Source organism: Micropterus salmoides, unplaced genomic scaffold (assembly GCF_014851395.1).
Source record: "Micropterus salmoides isolate LMB-PRFRI ecotype aquatic unplaced genomic scaffold, ASM1485139v1 Ms_hic_scaffold_9, whole genome shotgun sequence".
Lineage (NCBI taxonomy): Eukaryota > Metazoa > Chordata > Actinopteri > Centrarchiformes > Centrarchidae > Micropterus > Micropterus salmoides.
In genome coordinates, this window is record NW_024044681.1 from 5,269,689 (window position 1) to 5,290,556 (window position 20,868).

The 20,868-nt window shown below is 49.3% G+C and overlaps 2 protein-coding genes across 2 annotated transcripts; both read right to left on the reverse strand.

Annotated features, from left to right (window-relative positions):
• Positions 1-439: 439 nt before the first annotated feature.
• ik (IK cytokine) lies at positions 440-12,102 on the reverse strand. Its single transcript, XM_038709001.1, has 20 exons — positions 11,945-12,102; positions 9,855-9,921; positions 9,688-9,780; positions 9,518-9,577; positions 9,141-9,308; positions 8,012-8,126; positions 7,771-7,841; positions 7,319-7,365; positions 6,799-6,962; positions 5,565-5,673; positions 5,349-5,388; positions 5,081-5,264; positions 4,982-5,000; positions 3,532-3,616; positions 3,331-3,411; positions 3,180-3,237; positions 2,853-2,941; positions 2,648-2,756; positions 822-856; positions 440-720 (listed from the first exon to the last, which is right to left on the reverse strand). Exons 1-20 carry the CDS (start codon positions 11,952-11,954, stop codon positions 693-695), a joined length of 1,632 nt encoding a protein of 543 aa, XP_038564929.1. The 5' UTR covers positions 11,955-12,102; the 3' UTR covers positions 440-692.
• A 1,653-nt stretch (positions 12,103-13,755) lies between these two features.
• On the reverse strand, positions 13,756-19,307 carry ndufa2 (NADH:ubiquinone oxidoreductase subunit A2). The gene is made up of 3 exons (XM_038709403.1): positions 19,159-19,307; positions 16,346-16,452; positions 13,756-13,957 (listed from the first exon to the last, which is right to left on the reverse strand). The coding sequence occupies exons 1-3, from the start codon at positions 19,257-19,259 to the stop codon at positions 13,866-13,868; spliced, it is 300 nt and encodes a 99-aa protein (XP_038565331.1). The 5' UTR covers positions 19,260-19,307; the 3' UTR covers positions 13,756-13,865.
• Between the last annotated feature and the right edge of the window lie 1,561 nt (positions 19,308-20,868).

Below are 20,868 nucleotides of genomic sequence, written 5' to 3' on the forward strand. Positions count from 1 at the left end.
ATCTGACTCCTTCCCGTGTTGCAGGACAGCCTCTGCAGCTCTGCATGTGGAGGACTCGAGCATAAAACACCTGGAGCTCACCGACAGCTGCGGGTCCGACCCGACCGGCTGCCCCGCAGGCTTCATATGTCAGTGGGAACAAGGTGTGAGAAACTGGACTAAAGCTCAGCAGGTTAATGTCGTGACACAATTCACCAAACAAATCTAGGCTCATGTGGGCTCTATGGAATAAAGTGACAAAGATAAGACATTTACTCTCATTTTAGTTTACTTCGTTTTGCAAACTGACAACACGGTTTAGTTAGTTCTCCGTTTTTGTAAAGCTTCGTTCTTCTTTTGATTTCAGTTAACGAAGCTGTTTTTTCAATAATAATAATAATAATAACCTATATCTGAACCAGAGAAGTCGACCAACAGCATGAAGACAGAAAGACGTCAGTGAGTTTTACTGACATGTTTATTGACTATTAATAAAGAAAAGCACAAACTAATCCATCCCATCAGACATCAGCAGCTTCCTGAACTAGCTTCAGTGACGCACTGATCGTCGTCTGTTTACACAGTTTCAATAAGACAACAGCTAATAATCACTTCACAGATCAACACGTGAACATCATGCTGATCAGATCAGTATCGATCCTGCGGGCAGAAGCAGGGGGAGGAGCGGAGGAACCACAGGAGGAAGGAAGCCTTCAGTATTTGGGCCTCTTCACGTCGACCCTGAAACACAAGAACACCGTTTAACAACTGTTTCCTGTTCACCATCAGAAAAAAGCCCCGCCAGCTCTCTTCTGATTGGCAGATGATGATGTCACACTCACCCATCAGCCTCCATCTTCTTCCTCTTCTCGATGATCTGAAACAGACAGTTCCATTAGTTAGTTCTCCCGGTTCTAACAGCCGTTCTCCCGGTACTAACAGTACTTCCGGTTGTAACAGCCGTTCTCCCGGTTCTAACAGCCCAACAGCTGGTCTCCTGGTTCTAACAGCCTAACAGCTGGTCTCCTGGTTCTAACAGCAGGTCTCCTGGTTCTCCTGGCTCTAACCGCAGGTCTCCTGGTTCTCCTGGCTCTAACCGCAGGTCTCCTGGTTCTCCTGGCTCTCACAGCCGATCTCCTGGTTCTAAAAAGCCTAACAGCCATTGTCCTGGTTCTAACAGTATTTCCGGTTCTAAACAGCCGTTGTCCTGGTTCTAAACAGCCTAACAGCCGTTGTCCTGGTTATAACAGCCTAACAGCTGGTCTCCTGGCTCTAACCGCAGGTCTCCTGGTTCTCCTGGCTCTAACCGCAGGTCTCCTGGTTCTCCTGGCTCTAACCGCAGGTCTCCTGGTTCTCCTGGCTCTAACCGCAGGTCTCCTGGTTCTCCTGGCTCTAACCGCAGGTCTCCTGGTTCTCCTGGCTCTCACAGCCGATCTCCTGGTTCTAAAAAGCCTAACAGCCATTGTCCTGGTTCTAACAGTATTTCCGGTTCTAAACAGCCGTTGTCCTGGTTCTAAACAGCCTAACAGCCGTTGTCCTGGTTATAACAGCCTAACAGCTGGTCTCCTGGTTCTCCTGGCTCTAACAGCAGTTTTCTCCTAGCTCTCACAGCCGGTCTCCTGGCTCTAACAGTATTTCCGGTTCTAACAGCCGATCTCCTGGTTCTAAAAAGCCGTTGTCCTGGTTCTAAACAGCCTAACAGCCATTGTCCTGGTTCTAACAGTACTTCCGGTTCTAAACAGCCGTTGTCCTGGTTCTAAACAGCCTAACAGCCTAACAGCTGGTCTCCTGGCTCTAACCGCAGGTCTCCTGGTTCTCCTGGCTCTAACCGCAGGTCTCCTGGTTCTCCTGGCTCTAACAGCAGTTTTCTCCTAGCTCTCACAGCCGGTCTCCTGGCTCTAACAGTATTTCCGGTTCTAACAGCCGATCTCCTGGTTCTAAAAAGCTGTTGTCCTGGTTCTAAACAGCCTAACAGCCATTGTCCTGGTTCTAACAGTACTTCCGGTTCTAAACAGCTGGTCTCCTGGTTCTAACAGCCTAACAGCTGGTCTCCTGGTTCTAACAGCCTAACAGCTGGTCTCCTGGTTCTAACCGCAGGTCTCCACAGCCATTGTCCTGGTTCTAACAGTACTTCCGGTTCTAAACAGCTGGTCTCCTGGTTCTAACAGCCTAACAGCTGGTCTCCTGGTTCTAACAGCCTAACAGCTGGTCTCCTGGTTCTAACAGCCTAACAGCTGGTCTCCTGGTTCTAACAGCCTAACAGCTGGTCTCCTGGTTCTAACCGCTGGTCTCCTGGTTCTAAACAGCCTAACAGTTGTTGTCCTGGTTCTAACAGTACTTCTGGTTCTAACCAGCCCAACAGCCGTTGTCCTGGTTCTAACCAGCCCAACAGCCGTTGTCCTGGTTCTAACTGGTTCTAACCAGCCCAACAGCCGTTGTCCTGGTTCTAACCAGCCCAACAGCCGTTGTCCTGGTTCTAACCAGCCCAACAGCCGTTGTCCTGGTTCTAAACAGCCTAACAGTTGTTGTCCTGGTTCTAACAGTACTTCTGGTTCTAACCAGCCCAACAGCCGTTGTCCTGGTTCTAACCAGCCCAACAGCCGTTCTCCTGGTTCTAACCAGCCCAACAGCCGTTCGCCTGGTTCTGGTCCAGAGACTTCAAACTCACCGCGCTGATCTTCTTCCACTGCCGGTCCAGTTCTGCCTTCTCATTGGTCTCTTTGAAGCGGCGCGTCTTCCTGCCTTCAGACATCTTGATGCCGTACTGGAAGGCGGCCCTGCGGGGACAACCTTCATCATCAACACACTCTTATTTTGTGTGTTAACTTCCTGTGTGAGCGTGACAGTCAGAGCTGAGGGACTGGGGAACGTACTTTGGCAGAGCCTCCTTGTTGTTCATGTAGTCCGAGTACTCCTCCTGAGTGTCGAAGTCCCAGCGACCCAGCGGGCCCTTCTTGTTCCCCTGAAACACAACAGCTGGTCACTTCCTGTTCCGTCTCAACAACAAACACCTTTATTCTTAGTTTACACTTATTTTGTCGTTCTCATTCATAAAAGTTTCCTGAGAACACAAGCTTTAGAGGCGGGGTTTACAGGGCTGCCCGTCTGTGATTGGTTCAAAGCTGCTGGGTTAGCCTGTCTGTTAAAGACCTGATCAGTCATCACAGGGAGCAGTGATGCATGCTGGGAGCTGCAGTTACCTGGTCCATCTTACTGTAGTCCACTTCCTCATCACTGTCCACAGCCAGGTCGTCCATCCTACACACACACACACACACACACACACGTGCACGAGTGTTTACATGTGAGTGTGTGTGTGTGTGTGTGTGTGTGTGTGTATATATATCTTACGTCGCAGGGTAACACTCTGCGTAGGAGTTCGACCCTCCAAAGAAGTCTCCCAGCTGTTCCTTGCTGCCCCTCTGAGAACCAGTTCAGCCTGGTTAAGGAACAAAACTGCAGTAGTACTACACACAGTACTGCTCACCTGTGCACAGACACCACACCTGTGACGCTGGGCTCTGAACCAATCAGCTGACAGTTAAAGGATATGGCTCCTGGCCCTGCCATTGGCTGCCTGCTGCTCCTGCAAACTTCTCAGTGATCATCTTGATCTGCTCCCGGACTGATCCAGGACCTGGCACACGGGGAACAGGTCTCGTTAGTGGGTCCATCAGGTGACAGAGGAGACGGTACTTTACATGGATTTTATATATTAGTAGGTCCAGAAACACAGTAAAGAGCACGAGTCAGGACTGAGACGTGTGAGCTGACCGATCAAACGTGTGTCCACTTTAAGTGACGTCACATGACTCGCCTGTGAAGCCTTTATATATCTAGAGCCCGTGTTGTTAAAGTACAAGCTTATTTACTATCTATCAGTTTGTGTGTTTGGGTCTAGCAGGAACCTCCGGCTGCCTTAAACCTGCGTCCTCTCCAGCAGCCAGCAGGGGGCGCCTTAAACCTGCGTCCTCTCTAGCAGCCAGCAGGGGGCGCCTTAAACCTGCGTCCTCTCTAGCAGCCAGCAGGGGGCGACTTAAACCTGCGTCCTCTCTAGCAGCCAGCAGGGGGCGACTTAAACCTGCGTCCTCTCTAGCAGCCAGCAGGGGGCGCCTTAAACCTGCGTCCTCTCTAGCAGCCAGCAGGGGGCGCCTTAAACCTGCGTCCTCTCTAGCAGCCAGCAGGGGGCGCCTTAAACCTGCGTCCTCTCTAGCAGCCAGCAGGGGGCGCCTTAAACCTGCGTCCTCTCTAGCTACCAGCAGGGGGCGACTTAAACCTGCGTCCTCTCCAGACACCAGCAGGGGGCGACTCCAGCGGCTGCAGAAAGAAGTGTGATTTTATAGAAGTCTCTAATAAAATGTTTCTACTTCTCAGCTGATTTATTCCGTCAGTAAACACTTTCCTGATGAGTTTATGGTCTCAGTCGCTAGTTTCAAGTCTTCTTCAACACAGCATGATGTTCATTTAGTAAATTATGGTCCCATTTAGAGGAACAGAGACCAGGAAGCAGGGGAAGCTTTAGGGCGGGGCTACAAGGTGACTGACAGGTCGCTACCATGGCGACCTGTCAGTCAAGATAGAGGCGACTCGTATCCGCTGCTCTGTGTACATTTAACCAGCGCCGCTGAAAAAGGAGTCAGCCGCTCATTTTGTTTTAAGCCTGTTTGTCGTTAGCCAAAATTAGCATCCAAACTAATATCACAGCTAACTACAGATGCCCCTTGCTAACCAAGCTAGCTAGCTCCGCCCACTCGCCCAAATATGGTCACGTCTAGTTCCCAAAAACCAAGATGACGACGGCTAAACTCCAGGCTTCAGAACAGCAGTCCCAAACCAACGGGGGCGTCACGGCGGCTCCGCTCACTCCTGGCGTGTTGGACCGCAGGAAGAACAAGAGGTGTAAATCTCAATCTTTAATGTTTAACAACAGTTAGTGTCAATAAAGTTTGATTCAACTTGTAGTCCTGATGTGCTGCAACAAGAAATAAAGGAAATGATTTACCTGTGTCCACCTCCAGCACCTGCAGAGACACAGACACACCGTTTCAGACAACAACAACAACAACAACGACGACGACAACAAAGGACCCGTCGGTCTGACCTGCTGCTCGTCTCCTCGTGGTTTCTCAAAGTAGGCGTGTCTCCTGCTCTTGCTGTCGTCCTCCCTCTCCCGGTCTCTCTCCCGGTCCCTCTCCTTGTCTCTGTCCCGGTGTCTCTCCTTGTCTTTGGGAGGTTTAGAGGACGAGGTGGAGGACACGATGTAGTCCCCGATGTCCTCAAAGATACTGAAACACAAACAGAGGTGATGGAGACGCGTCCTTCTGTCTCTGACAATGAGCTACAGCTGTGTGTTGTTGTTGTGAACTGACCTCAGATCAGCCTCAGGAGCCCTCTTCTCATCCAGTTTACCTGCAACACAAACACACCTGTGTCACCTGTCTGCAGAACCTGGTCCACCACCAGCACCTAGTCTGAGTGATGTGCTACCTTCAGGCGTGGGGGGCATTCAAACATGAACACAGGTGAGTTACAGGAACTGGATTCATGTTCTGACTGGAGTTCACCTGAGATAAAGGATCACTCACCTTTGTCCTTCTTCTTGATCTTCTTGTGTCGGGTTCCCTGTCTGAGGTAGGACAAGATCTGGGTCAGCTTGGAGATCACGATGTCGTTGGTGGTCAGAGTGGTCTGAGCCTGAGAGACAGAGTTTATATAGGTTTGTATATAAGTAATGACATCATCTTCAGGACGCCGTGTTCACGAGGAGCCCGAGATCAGAACCAGGACACCAAACTAGAGCTGCTCCCTGAACACCAACGACGGGAACCGCCAGCTCTGAAAAGGCAGGTGCGACTGCCGGTGCAGGTGGAAGGTGCGACTGCCGGTGCAGGTGGAGACTGAAGGTGCGACTGCCGGTGCAGGTGGAAGGTGCGACTGCCGGTGCAGGTGGAGACTGAAGGTGCGACTGACGGTGCAGGTGCGACTGACGGTGCAGGTGCAGACTGACGGTGCAGGTGGAGACTGACGGTGCAGGTGGAGACTGACGGTGCAGGTGACGGTGCGACTGACGGGGCAGGTGGGAGTGACGGTGCGACTGACGCTGCCGGTGCGACTGACGCTGCCGGTGCGACTGACGGTGCAGGTGCGACTGAAGGTGCGACTGAAGGTGCGAGTGACGGTGCAAGTGCGACTGAAGGTGCGAGTGACTGTGCGACTGACGCTGCCGGTGCGACTGAAGGTGCGACTGACGGTGCAAGTGCGACTGAAGGTGCGAGTGACTGTGCGACTGACGCTGCCGGTGCGACTGAAGGTGCGACTGACGGTGCAAGTGCGACTGAAGGTGCGAGTGACTGTGCGACTGACGCTGCCGGTGCGACTGAAGGTGCGACTGACGGTGCAAGTGCGACTGAAGGTGCGAGTGACTGTGCGACTGACGCTGCCGGTGCGACTGAAGGTGCGACTGACGGTGCAAGTGCGACTGAAGGTGCGAGTGACTGTGCGACTGACGGTGCAAGTGCGACTGAAGGTGCGAGTGACTGTGCGACTGACGCTGCCGGTGCGACTGACGGTGCAGGTGGAGACTGAAGGTGCGACTGACGGTGCAGGTGGGACTGAAGGTGCGAGTGACTGTGTGACTGACGCTGCCGGTGCGACTGACGGTGCAGGTGGAGACTGAAGGTGCAGGTGTGGCGGTGCAGGTGCGACTGACGGTGCGACTGACGGTGCAGGTGGAGACTGAAGGTGCAGGTGTGGCGGTGCAGGTGCGACTGACGGTGCGACTGACGGTGCAGGTGTGACGGTGCAGGTGCGTGTCAGTACCTCCATGCTGGGACAGTCGGCTTTGCTGCGGATCAGAGTCGTTGGGATGTCTGTGTCGGTGAACTCGTCGTCCAGGTCGACCACGTACGCCATCCTGCCGGGCAGGAAGAGCTCGTTCCTCTCTATCACACCTGTCCTGAACACCACTCGGTAGATGTTTCTACCTGCGGGGGGAGGGGGACAGCTTTACACGGCATTTACTCATTTAGCTGAAGCGACTTACAGCTGCTATATTAGTCAGAGGTCGCTGCCTCTGGAGCAACTGGGGTTTCAGTCTCAGGGACACATTGGTGGACGTGTCACAGTGGGGAATCGAACCCGGGTCTCACCAACCCACTTTACTCTGACAATCTCCCAGGCAGAAATATTTTGAGAAAAGGTCTAAATTTTACAAATTACAACTCAGCACTTTTTTCTAGACATCTGGTGGCGCATTAGAACGTTTCCTCTGAAATAATAAAAGACTTTAATCTAAAACTTTTTTTTTGAAGAATCATCATCAGCAGATAATCCGACTCACCGAGACGAGTCTTAAACTCAATCTTCTCCTCCGGCTCCACGTCTTTCCTGAGACAGAGGGGTCAAAGGTCAGAGAGGTCAAAGGTCAGACATGTGGAGAGTTCAGCGTTTTCTGCTGTGGAGCGTCTTTCTCTGTAAAGGATCTCATATCATGTGCAGATGTCAAAGGTAATGATATATGTAAGAAACATGAAATACATTAATCATTTTCGGGATTCACCGAATGTTCGGCTGAAAACAGCAAAAAAAGCACTTTCGGAGTTCTAAATGTTACGTTGACAGTTTTTATTATATTCGGCCAAGAATGTTAATTTCGGTGCGTCCCTAATTTTGTCAGATTATTGATGCAGAAACAACATCAGTTATTATGTTAATGTCATTTCGTGTAAACCAACAACAGACCTGTCGTTTCATTTCCACAAAAAAATAATGACGCTTTAACTAAGATCATACTTTGCCTCTTTCTGGACTTTCTCCATCATGTCTTCTTCTTCTTTCTCTTTACTGGTGATTTCAGCTCTCACCTGTGACACACACGCACCGATGGTTAGCATCACGGCTAAGAACAGGCGCTGCATGGTTAGCATCACGGCTAAGAACAGGCGCTGCATGGTTAGCATCACGGCTAAGAACAGGCGCTACATTGTTAGCATCACAGCTAATAACAGGTGTTGCTCCTGATCGTATCTCTCACCTTCTGCAGCAGAGCGAAGTCCAGACCTTTCACCAAGTGAGTGTGCTCCATGTCACCTCCCAAGAACTTAGACTCCTGGATCAGCTGACGACGTTTCTCTGCCGCAGACTTATCTCTGAAAAACAGACAAATACAAAAACACACAACATCAGAGGAAAACACCTGCAGACATCTCTCATGACATCAAAGTAACTGTTAGCATCAGCAGTACTCACGCCTCAGCGGTGGGTCCTACAGCTCTGTAGTTAGCTGTACTGTTAGCAATGTTAGCATTAGCAGTACTCACGCCTCAGTGGTGGGTCCTACAGCTCTGTAGTTAGCTGTACTGTTAGCATTGTTAGCATTAGCAGTACTCACGCCTCAGCGGTGGGTCCTACAGCTCTGTAGTTAGCTGTACTGTTAGCATTGTTAGCATTAGCAGTACTCACGCCTCAGTGGTGGGTCCTACAGCTCTGTAGTTAGCTGTACTGTTAGCATTGTTAGCATTGGCAGTACTCACACCTCAGCGGTGGGTCCTACAGCTCTGTAGTTAGCTGTACTGATAGCATTGTTAGCATTGTTAGCATTAGCAGTACTCACGCCTCAGCGGTGGGTCCTACAGCTCTGTAGTTAGCTGTACTGATAGCATTGTTAGCATTAGCAGTACTCACGCCTCAGTGGTGGGTCCTACAGCTCTGTAGTTAACTGTACTGTTAGCATTGGCAGTACTCACGCCTCAGCGGTGGGTCCTACAGCTCTGTAGTTAGCTGTACTGTTAGCATTGGCAGTACTCACGCCTCAGCGGTGGGTCCTACAGCTCTGTAGTTAGCTGTACTGATAGCATTGTTAGCATTAGCAGTACTCACGCCTCAGCGGTGGGTCCTACAGCTCTGTAGTTAGCTGTACTGTTAGCATTGTTAGCATTAGCAGTACTCACGCCTCAGCGGTGGGTCCTACAGCTCTGTAGTTAGCTGTACTGCTAGCAATGTTAGCATTAGCAGTACTCACGCCTCAGCGGTGGGTCCTACAGCTCTGTAGTTAGCTGTACTGATAGCATTGTTAGCATTAGCAGTACTCACGCCTCAGCGGTGGGTCCTACAGCTCTGTAGTTAGCTGTACTGTTAGCAATGTTAGCATTAGCAGTACTCACGCCTCAGCGGTGGGTCCTACAGCTCTGTAGTTAGCCGTGGTGCTAATCAGCTCCGTCTCTTCGTAATCCTTGTTGACTCCATCTCGTCTCTCTCTCGCTCGGTCTCTGTATTTCTCGGCCAGTTCTCTCTCACGCTCGATCTCCTGCTGACGTAGCTTAGCATAGTAGCTGCAACAAAATAAATCAATAATTAATAACCAATAATACGATCAGATCAACTGGAGCTCAGGATTCTGAACCACCACCCATCATACAGATATCTTAGCTCAGTAGAAATACTGGAAATGGGGAAACAGCTAGCTTAGCTTAGGCCAAGCACTAAAAAGCCACTTAGCGGTGAGATTATAAGAGAAGATTTATCTGATCAACACTCTCACCTCTTCTTCTTCCTCCTCCGCGCTGCAGGATCCTCATCCTCGTTGTAGTCCCTTGGCATTCTGGGAAATAAAACATTCTAGTCACTTCCCTCATCACCATTATCTTCATCATCATCGTCACCATCATGGCTCAGAGTTCATCCTGATTGCAGGTGTGAAGTGTTACTCACTCATGGTGCCTGGACTTGGACGGTGGGGCAGAGGAGGGCGTCGCCCGCGGCGTCATCAGCAGCTTCCTGAAGTCATCATTGGTCAGTTTGGACCTGAAGAGAAACACACATTGTTAAAAGACACACACACACACACACACACACACACACACAGGTGTGATACTCACTGAGCAGCCGCTCTGTGGTCGTCCAGCTCGAGGCCTTCAGGGGCCAGAGGGTTGGAGTAACTCTCAGCTGCACACAGAAAACACAGGTTAGTGACAGCAGGGGGCGCCACCGCCTCGGGCGGTGTCTTACCGGACGAAGCCCCCCCGCTGGTTTGAATGGAGAGCAGTGAAGCCAGTTTTGGACCAATAAAATACTACTACAGGGCTACTTCCTGTCGGCAGCAGCGTCTTCTGCGCATGATCGCGCAGCACAACCGCGGTGTAACGACGTAGAGCGGCGGCAGAAACAGCGTAGTCCTGGTAGCTGCTCCAACATGAAGTCTCAGAGAGTTTGAGTCGGATCGTCTCTGATTAATCAGCCAAACACCAACGCAGCGTCACTGATGGACCAATCGTTGTTTCTGATTCGCTGAGAGTTTCTAATCTGAGCAGCACGGTTACATCCCTCATGTCTCAGGGTTTGGATCTCATTTTCGGGCTACATAGAGCCTCCATAGGGGCTCACAGGGTGGCGGGGGGCCGTCCCATAATCTAACCCTAACTATTACACTATGAAATAATATGACATTATGATGAATATAGTAAGATTATATTATTAAATGAATATTATGCTAATTTCTCTTCTTCCTCCTGCAGGGTGTGGGTGGAGCCTCTGCAGTGGACAGATTCAGGACGCTTTCACACCTGTAGCTCGTTCATTTGGTCCGGACCAAGTGAAAAAAATGATACACTGCTGCATTTCAGTTCTGGTCTGGTTCATGTTCACACTGCAGTTTTACAAACGAACCACGACAAGTAACCATGACCTTACTCAGACCTACAGGTAACCTGGTGATTGGCAGCTTTGGAGTGATGTCATCCCGCATCATGAGGACCCACGTGGGGAAACTCCGGTGACTGACAGAAGTTTTGCGGCACTTTAACGCTTCAGATCTGAATCCAAAGAGCTCAGGAAGTGATCATTTATAATAAGCATGAACGGTAGCCTAAAGTCAGACGCAGATCGGCCACACAGCCTAATATGAATAATAACAAGAGGAATAATTGAGGGCTGATCAGCCTACAGTGTGCTGAGGGATCACTGTCACACATGTTGTATGGACTTAATGAACTGACAGAGTGCTAGTTTTTTAAAGAGATTTTAACCTATTAATCAAGTAAAATACCTGCGCCGACAAGTATAGTTACCAAATGATTTTCAGAAACACTTTGTACAGATCAATTATGAGATGGATTTATGAGCTTTAGCTTCGGAAATAATGTTCAGGTCACATCTCTGCTTTCACGGCACAAGAGACCCGCACCAGAGTGCGTTTGAAAGCGCACCGACACCACCTCTTCAAGCAGGTCTCGGTGCGCACTGCTGCATTCACACCTGCCCACGCGACCCGAGGGGGGAAACGAACTCTCGCGAGATTCAACCGAACTGAATGAGGCAGGTGTGAAAGCGAGCCAGGACGCTCCTCCTGACAGCAACACGCTGCCCTTTACTGTGCTGTTGAGTTTCTGTTGATCTCGGTAACATAAAGTGTGTCGTGGGTTCACCCAGCAGGAGGAGCACACACAGTTTAACATGACGTTAACTGAATATTTCCCCCGTGCTCCTCGGGGAAGAGGTTTTGGCGTCCTGCGTGTTTCTGAGCACCGGCCCTGCTCTGGTTGGTCTGCAGGGAAACACAGAGTATAAACTGAAGGGTCGCCTGGTGAACAGTATTTATTATGTATTAATTCATCTGCCCGCTACTTTCTCGATCAGCTGATGTAATTACAAACAGCTGTGAGCGGGGTAAAGCAGTAGCTTTATGTGGAGAGACTCAGCTCGTCCCTTCAGCTCTGAGTCTTTAAAGTGGACGGAGTCTGGTGCGGAGGTCGGAGTCGAGCTAAGCTAGCTGAGCAGAGTGACTCGGCGTTTATACGGTCTGATAACAGGAAGCTGCACCGCTTCTTTATTAATAATCAGGTTTAGTTTAAGTTTTATCTGGACGCCTTCTCTGTGTCTTTGTAGCTAACAGCTAGCACGGTGCTAACGCAGGCTGCTAGCCTGTTAGCATGCTAATAAACGTCTCGCTAACAGACTTCCGGTGACTTACTCTCAGGCATCTCGGCGGAGCTGCGGTTTCCTCCTTCAGCCTGAACGAGTCTGTTCCGTCAGAAGAGAAAACCTGAACCCCGCACTGTTTATTTATCTTCGCTGCTAACGTCGGTCTGGTATCTCATCAGCGGATGTTCACTCTGTTGTGATGTTACGTCACTTCCTGTTCAGTTGTAGCCTGGAGGAACTGACTGAGGGCTCACAGCGCCTCCTGCAGGCCGCGCTGAGGGCCCACTGACCCACGTCAGCACATGATGAGATCTTTGTTTAGAAATGAAATGAAATGAAATGAAATGAAAGGTCCATCTGACTGAAGAATCAGTTTCAACAGAAACCTTTAATTCTTCTTCCTCTCATGTTTAACAGGAACGTTATAAAAACACGTGACGTGTGTGTTCACTGTTATTTTCCTGAGCAGCGCTGCCCCCTTCAGGCCAGCAGGGTCCTGCTGAAGGTTCTCCAGGTCCAGCTGGTGTTCATGATTTATTCAACACACAGTTAAATTAATATTTACAATCCAGACAGACGAACTTATGTAAAATACCAGCAGGTATAAAACAGCTTCTTTAGTTTAAATATAAGGTTCAGAGAAAGGATCAGACGGAGTCAGTCTGTAGACATAAAGACAAAGAGTCCTTCTCACTTTTATCTATGAAGATTCTCAGTCATCCAGGTCATAGTTATCCAACGAAGGTTAAAATCAAGGGCAACTGGACTCGGTTGAAGATACTGGAAGACGTTTCGTCCCTCATCACTTTTACTTTGTTTTGTTTTTCATTTGCTGCTTTTACAGAATCACTGAAATCCTGTGAAACTCCCTCAATGTCCAGTGAACCCCGTTTAAACCCAGCAAACCACCTTAATTAACCTGTGAAACCCATTTAAACCCAGCAAACCACCTTAATTAACCCGTTTAAACCCAGCAAACCACCTTAATTAACCCATTTAAACCCAGCAAACCACCTTAATTAACCTGTGAAACCCATTTAAACCCAGCAAACCACCTTAATTAACCCGTGAAACCCATTTAAACCCAGCAAACCACCTTAATTAACCTGTGAAACCCATTTAAACCCAGCAAACCACCTTAATTAACCCATTTAAACCCAGCAAACCACCTTAATTAACCCATTTAAACCCAGCAAACCACCTTAATTAACCTGTGAAACCCGTTTAAACCCAGCAAACCACCTTAATTAACCTGTGAAACCCGTTTAAACCCAGCAAACCACCTTAATTAACCTGTGAAACCCGTTTAAACCCAGCAAACCACCTTAATTAATCCGTTTAAACCCAGCAAACCACCTTAATTAACCCATTTAAACCCAGTAAGCCACCTTAATTAACCCAGCAAACCACCTTAATTTACCAAACAAACCACCTCAATAACCCGTAAGACCTGTTTAAACCCAGTAAACCACCTTAAATAACCCAGCAAACCACCTTAATTTACCAAACAAACCACCTCAATAACCCGTAAGACCTGTTTAAACCCAGTAAACCACCTTAAATAACCCAGCAAACCACCTTAATTTACCAAACAAACCACCTCAATAACCCGTAAGACCTGTTTAAACCCAGTAAGCCACCTTAATTAACCCAGCAAACCACCTTAATTTACCAAACAAACCACCTCAATAACCCGTAAGACCTGTTTAAACCCAGTAAACCACCTTAAATAACCCAGCAAACCACCTTAAATTACCCATGAAACCCGTTTAAACCCAGTAAACCCCCTTAAATTACCCGTTAAACTTCTTTAAACCTCGTTAACGGTGCAGACAAACGCAGTAAAGAGGAGAAACAGAGTTCAGACATTAATAACACTGAAGTTTATTCATATCAACACATTTACACATGAACTGAGTGAAGCAGGCGAGTTTTCCGGGCCGAACCACTTCCAGTAGAAACGGGGGGGGTCAGGGTTTGGACTGAACCAGAGTCTGAAGAGCTTTGGCCACCTGATCAGCTGACATGTTGTCCACCAAGACACTGTTCTCCTTCCCGAAACCTGAACACAGGACACACATTAATATTTACATTTATTCATTTAGCTGACGCTTTTATCCAAAGCGACTTACAGCTGCTGTACATGTCAGAGGTCGCAGCCTCTGCAGCAACGAGGGGTTAAGTGTCAGGGACACAATGGTGGATGGGTCACAGTGGGGGATTGAAGCCGGGTCTCCCACACCAAAGGCAGGCATCTAATCTATGCGCCATTATCACCAATATTATCACCAGGAGCTTAACTGAGACCTTTACTGACAATCTTCAACAGAAATCCAGAAACTGAACTTTAGTTGGCTCCTTCAGTCTGGACTCAGTAAAACGCGGTCAGGTCAGAAACCTGATGTCTCTGACATGCGATAAAACATACTGATCCATAAAAGCTCAAATGTTCTGCTGACACAGAACCTGCAGGCGGAAACATGCCGATGGTTTCCACCCGAGACGCTGCGATTTTAAGGGGAAGCAGCTGGAAGGAGGTGCAGAGGAACCCTGACCCTGCGCAAACCTGGTTCTGTGTAGGTGGTGGTTCTGTGTGGTTCTGTGTGGCCCTATCGACGCCCCTGTAGGTGGTGGTTCTGTGTGGCCCTATCGACGCCCCTGTAGGTGGTGGTTCTGTGTGGCCCTATCGACGCCCCTGTGGGTGGTGGTTCTGTGTGGCCCTATCGACGCCCCTGTAGGTGGTGGTTCTGTGTGGCCCTATCGACGCCCCTGTAGGTGGTGGTTCTGTGTGGCCCTATCGACGCCCCTGTAGGTGGTGGTTCTGTGTGGCCCTAACGACGCCCCTGTGGGTGGTGGTTCTGTGTGGCCCTATCGACGCCCCTGTGGGTGGTGGTTCTGTGTGGCCCTATCGACGCCCTGTGGGTGGTGGTTCTGTGTGGTCCTAACGACGCCCCTGTGGGTGGTGGTTCTGTGTGGCCCTATCGACGCCCCTGTAGGTGGTGGTTCTGTGGGTGGTGGTTCTGTGTGGCCCTAACGACGCCCCTGTGGGTGGTGGTTCTGTGTGGTCTTAACGACGCCCCTGTGGGTGGTGGTTCTGTGTGGCCCTAACGACGCCCCTGTAGGTGGTGGTTCTGTGTGGCCCTAACGACGCCCCTGTGGGTGGTGGTTCTGTGTGGCCCTAACGACGCCCCTGTGGGTGGTGGTTCTGTGTGGCCCTAACGACGCCCCTGTGGGTGGTGGTTCTGTGTGGCCCTATCGACGCCCCTGTGGGTGGTGGTTCTGTGTGGCCCTAACGACGCCCCTGTGGGTGGTGGTTCTGTGTGGCCCTATCGACGCCCCTGTGGGTGGTGGTTCTGTGTGGCCCTATCGACGCCCCTGTGGGTGGTGGTTCTGTGTGGCCCTATCGACGCCCCTGTAGGTGGTGGTTCTGTGTGGCCCTAACGACGCCCCTGTGGGTGGTGGTTCTGTGTGGCCCTATCGACGCCCCTGTGGGTGGTGGTTCTGTGTGGCCCTAACGACGCCCCTGTGGGTGGTGGTTCTGTGTGGTCCTAACGACGCCCCTGTGGGTGGTGGTTCTGTGTGGCCCTATCGACGCCCCTGTGGGTGGTGGTTCTGTGTGGCCCTAACGACGCCCCTGTGGGTGGTGGTTCTGTGTGGCCCTATCGACGCCCCTGTGGGTGGTGGTTCTGTGTGGCCCTATCGACGCCCCTGTGGGTGGTGGTTCTGTGTGGTCCTAACGACGCCCCTGTGGGTGGTGGTTCTGTGTGGCCCTATCGACGCCCCTGTAGGTGGTGGTTCTGTGGGTGGTGGTTCTGTGTGGCCCTAACGACGCCCCTGTGGGTGGTGGTTCTGTGTGGTCTTAACGACGCCCCTGTGGGTGGTGGTTCTGTGTGGCCCTAACGACGCCCCTGTAGGTGGTGGTTCTGTGTGGCCCTAACGACGCCCCTGTGGGTGGTGGTTCTGTGTGGCCCTAACGACGCCCCTGTGGGTGGTGGTTCTGTGTGGCCCTATCGACGCCCCTGTGGGTGGTGGTTCTGTGTGGCCCTAACGACGCCCCTGTGGGTGGTGGTTCTGTGTGGCCCTATCGACGCCCCTGTGGGTGGTGGTTCTGTGTGGCCCTATCGACGCCCCTGTGGGTGGTGGTTCTGTGTGGCCCTATCGACGCCCCTGTAGGTGGTGGTTCTGTGTGGCCCTAACGACGCCCCTGCGGGTGGTGGTTCTGTGTGGCCCTAACGACGCCCCTGCGGGTGGTGGTTCTGTGTGGCCCTAACGACGCCCCTGCGGGTGGTGGTTCTGTGTGGTCCTAACGACGCCCCTGTGGGTGGTGGTTCTGTGTGGTCTTAACGACGCCCCTATAGGTGGTGGTTCTGTGTGGTCTTAACGACGCCCCTGTAGGTGGTGGTTCTGTGTGGTCTTAACGACACCCCTATGGGTGGTGGTTCTGACTCACCATATCGGGCCCAGATCCGGGCCTGGACTCCAGAACATTCTCTGATCAGGATCGGGAAGTCTGGGTTGGACTTCTTCAGACTCACGTAGTGCTGCTCCACGAAGTCCCTGCAGAACACAGACACAGTCAGAACCAGAACCTTTTTTGGGCCAGCGCCCCCCTACCCATTATCCAGGTCCCTTACCGCCTCCCATCAAAACAGATGTTTGCTATTTGCCCTCAATATTGTTGATTTTTTGTGTTACTATTGTAACAAAAAGCCTTGTGAAAAGTAATTATATTTAACTAATGTTCCTCCCAGAAACTGTGTCTGAAGCCAGATACTGGTTTCTTGGACGGGGCACTTAATAAGTATGGGGTCCCCCCCCAGAAGATTTTGACCATTAAACACTTAATTTCCTGCATTCTGGTGAAAATTTCTCCTCCAATTTCTGCACCAATTTATGGAGGAAATGTCTAAAAATTCTCCTGTAGATCAACTTATTTAATATCATCCCTGCTGAGTCAACACACATGATTAAGTCTCACCACCTATTTAAATGTGTTTGTGGCCCCTTTTCATCTCAGTAATAAATGAATCTGTTTTAGTTCAGTTATTGACTGGACTTTATTAGCTCATCTGTTAATAACTTTTCATAACTCAGTGTCTCCCGCAGAATGACTGTATTCTAACATTAACTTAGCTCTCCTTATTAGCAAGGCTCCTCACATGCTCGCTAATAACTTTTAATAGCTGGGTCTCCGACATCGACGGCGTTGTGTTGGACAGATTTGTGTTAACGAGGGAGAGAGAGCGAGAGATCGAGGGACGGACGAGAGAGACGAGCGAGAGGATGTGCTGCGTGAATACGAGCTGCCTGCAGCTCAGATACGATTTTAAATAGGCCTAGTAAAAAAAATGGAAGATCAATGTGTGGCGGTCAGCGTTGATATTGTGGCAGGACGCCACAAATAAATGAACGTACGGGAAACACTGTAACTTATCTGCTCATGTTCAAACCTTTCTGCACATTCAGAATCTCTCCCACATATCTGAGTTCTCTGACATCGCAATGGGAGACTAACGTCTTTAGCCTATTTAAAGAGAATTCAGAATATTTTACTACATGCCCTGTACTGCGTTATGTTACTGCTGGAAGTTTCCCCACGACGTCTAACAGACAAACCTGAAGGAGACGAGGAGGCGCTCACGCCGGGGGAAACGAAACTAACCGACACCTGTGATCAGACAGAAACGAATAATTCAGCACCTCTGATAAAGCGCCGCTTACAATCCCCAACAGAGCAACTCGCTGGTGTCGCAGCGTAGTTTCTTTCAGGGTGAGTCCGACAGCAGAATACCTCTCTTGTAAATGTGGAACCACTGAGATAACAAGACGTTCACGCTGTGTTCCTCAGAGAAATAAACACTTTTCCACCACTTCCCACTCTATTTCAAGCATAAGTGTATAAGTTATTATTATTGTGTATCTTTTTTGTTGTCACACTATTTTGCTTGAAATAAATAAATAAATAAATAAAGAGAGTTTACACAGTAAACTTTACAGATGATCCTCTGATCCCCGTGAAGGCGGAGCTGCACCTCAAGCAGCCGACAGAGGAAAAGTACACGTCTCGTCCAGTCGCAGTGGACTAAACTGGCAGGTTTAATGCTGCAGACCACAGTGTTGTGGTCTTTGGTGTAAACTCGCCCCCCAAAAGCAGCTCAGCGCCCCCTTTCCAAAATACCGCTTCCAGCGCCGCCCGTGGTCCTCGGAACGCCCCGTTGAGAAGCAGTAGTCTAAACCCTGGTGGTTTCCTTCCTGTTAGACTGAATAGATTTGGGGCGTTTGACGGCGTCTTCTTGAGCCTCGGTCAAACACTGATGAACATTTCCCGACTGATTACAGAGCAAACTAACGGATTAATCTGGGTAGATTAAAGGTCGCCGCTCTGCAGTAAAGACTTGACCGCCGGTGAAACGGCGCTGCAGCTCCACGCTGTGGAACCTCAGACTCTCCCCGGGCCCTCGTCCTCACTCCAGCTAAGACGTGAGGAAAGGAAGCGAGTGAAGGAAGCGAGGAGACACGTCAGCATAATGAAAACGCACCCCGAGAGACTCCACCCGGGGCGCGTGGGGCTGGGCAATAAAACAATGATCACTGTCACGATATAATTTCCTCAAACGTTTGATTTAACTCATTTAACTTTTCTACTGATATATTTATTTTCTCAAAGAAACAGATTAACTTCACAGATTTGATCCGTTCTAAATGTTCTGTTCTGTTCCTCGGTTCTGCATCAAGACTTCGCTCTGAGCAGAAATCCGCCTTTAAACCTGAAGGAGATGAAGATCTGACTTTCATCCTGATGGTTAAAGATGAGACGTGTTCTCCTGGTAACAGTTTGTTCTCGCTCGGCCTGCGATGTCTGAGGTTTAATGAAATAAACAAGCGGAATCTGTTGTTTACAGCAAACTTCATTATTTCATTATGTATTAAAACATTAAAAAGTATTAAATAGTTTCTTTTTCTATCCCTCTAATAATAATTTCAGCTTTTATCAGGATATAAAATATAAATCTATAATACGGCTACTTCATGAAAATGTTTTATTATTAATGTTAATTTAATGAAGTTATTAATGAGCTGCTAGCTGCTCTCAGGTCACTCAGGCGTTAGCATCAGCTAGCTGCTAGCTGTTAGCTGCTCTCAGGTCACTCAGGCGTTAGCATCAGCTAGCTGCTAGCTGTGTTTAGGTCACTGATGCTAAGCTAACAGGCAGCAGAACCGATCAGGTTCTTGATACCTCGGTGTATAAAGTACGGAGCTCACCTGGCCCCCTTGCTGGCCCCGGAGGTCTGGCAGAGGTGGACGCGGATCTCTCGGAGGTTTTTGCCCAAAGAGGAGCCGATGGTTCTCACCGCGGCCGCCATCTTAGCTTCCTGTGAAGGACGGGGGAAAGGGTTCCTGCGGCCCGGGGTTTATCCTGCCAGGCAGAGAGAGGATGTGTTTCAGCCCGGAATCTGTCCTCACAGGTGTCGAGTCTCCTGCGCAGGCTGCCGTAGAATCCTTGTTTTCTACAGTCTGTGGTATAAATACTTCATTCAGAGTAACTGAGTACATTTTGTACTCCAGTACAAAGGGAATATTCTACATTGACTTCACTACATTAAAGTAACAGCTGGACTGATGAGATGTGGATTAAAAAGTGATGTGTGACTTCTTAATACACCAATAATAATAATACAACTAAACATATATGGATATAAATCTAACGTAAATATCTAATTTAAACCGTTCTGCATAAGGAGTACTTCTACTTTCGGTACTTTGTTCGTCCTGTAATTATACTTTAAAATGTTGGTATAGTTTTACTTCCAGACAGGATGTCGCCTACACTAATATTATTTTCACATTTTCTACAACCATCAATAGAAAATCAATCTGCTAACATTTGGATAATTTACATTTGTTAATTTAGCTGACGCTTTTATCTCAATTTTCTCAATTTTATTTATATAGCGCCAAATCACAACAACAGTTATCTCACAGCGCTTTTCATAAAGAGCAGGTCTAGACCGTACTCTGTGATGATATTTACAGAAGACCAACAGTTCCCACCAAGAGCAGCACTAGGAGACAGAGGCAAGGAAAAACTTCCTTTAAGAGGCAGAAACCTCGAGCAGAACCATGACTCAGGGTGGGCGGCCATCTGCCTCGACCGGTTGGGGTGAGAGAGAGAGAGAGAGAGAGAGAGAGAGAGAGAGACAGAGAAAGAGAGAGAGAGAGTGAGAGAGAGACAGAGAGAGAGAGAGGGGAGGGAGGCAGCCTACACAATATCCACACAGAGGTACAGACAGTAAAGGTGATGTTGCTATAGACTGAATGAAAAATGGTACAGATATTTATAGTAGTGTTAATGATAATAATCATAATGTTAATTATTATAATAACAATAATAATAATAGGTCTAGTAACAATAGTCGTTGCAGCAGAGGGTGTCGAGCAGGAACACGGGGGCAGCAGGTGACCCGCAACCACAGATCCAGACTCCACAGCTCCAGAGCCAGAAACACCTGCAGGAAGTGATAGGAGGAGAGAGGAGAGAGACGAGAAAGCACAAGACTACCAGAAAGGGGAGAAGTTGTGTTAGTAACATGCAATAATGGGATGAGGTTGCATACAGAGGGAGAGAAAGTAGAGGAGAGAGGAGCTCAGTGCATCATGGGAAATCCCCCGGCAGTCTAGGCCTATAGCAGCATAACTAAGGGATGGTTCAGGACTCACCTGAGCCAGCCCTAACTATAAGCTTTATCAAAGAGGAAAGTCTTAAGCCTACTCTTAAATGTGGAGATGGTGTCTGCCTCCTGAACCCAAACTGGAACCTGGTTCCACAGGAGAGGAGCTTGATAGCTGAACGCTCTGGCTCCTAGTCTACTTTTGGAGACTCTAGGAACCACAAGTAACCCTGCATTCTGGGAGCGCAGTGCTCTGGTGGGGTAGTAAGGTACTATGAGCTCTTTAAGATAAGATGGTGCCTGA

Bases quoted from the DNA above. Each gene is read 5' to 3' on its own strand.
- ndufa2 (XM_038709403.1), bottom strand. From the start codon at position 19,259: ATGGCGGCCGCGGTGAGAACCATCGGCTCCTCTTTGGGCAAAAACCTC. The intron at 16,453-19,158 runs GTGAGCTCCGTA...TGTGTTCTGCAG, and splicing joins GGGGCCAGCAAGGGGGCCAG to GGACTTCGTGGAGCAGCACT. The intron at 13,958-16,345 runs GTGAGTCAGAAC...TCCTGTGTTCAG, and splicing joins CCGGATCTGGGCCCGATATG to GTTTCGGGAAGGAGAACAGT.
- ik (XM_038709001.1), bottom strand. The intron at 3,238-3,330 runs GTAAGATATATA...GTGTGTGTGTAG, and splicing joins GCAGAGTGTTACCCTGCGAC to GATGGACGACCTGGCTGTGG. The intron at 857-2,647 runs GTGAGTTTGAAG...TGTCTGTTTCAG, and splicing joins AGTGGAAGAAGATCAGCGCG to ATCATCGAGAAGAGGAAGAA.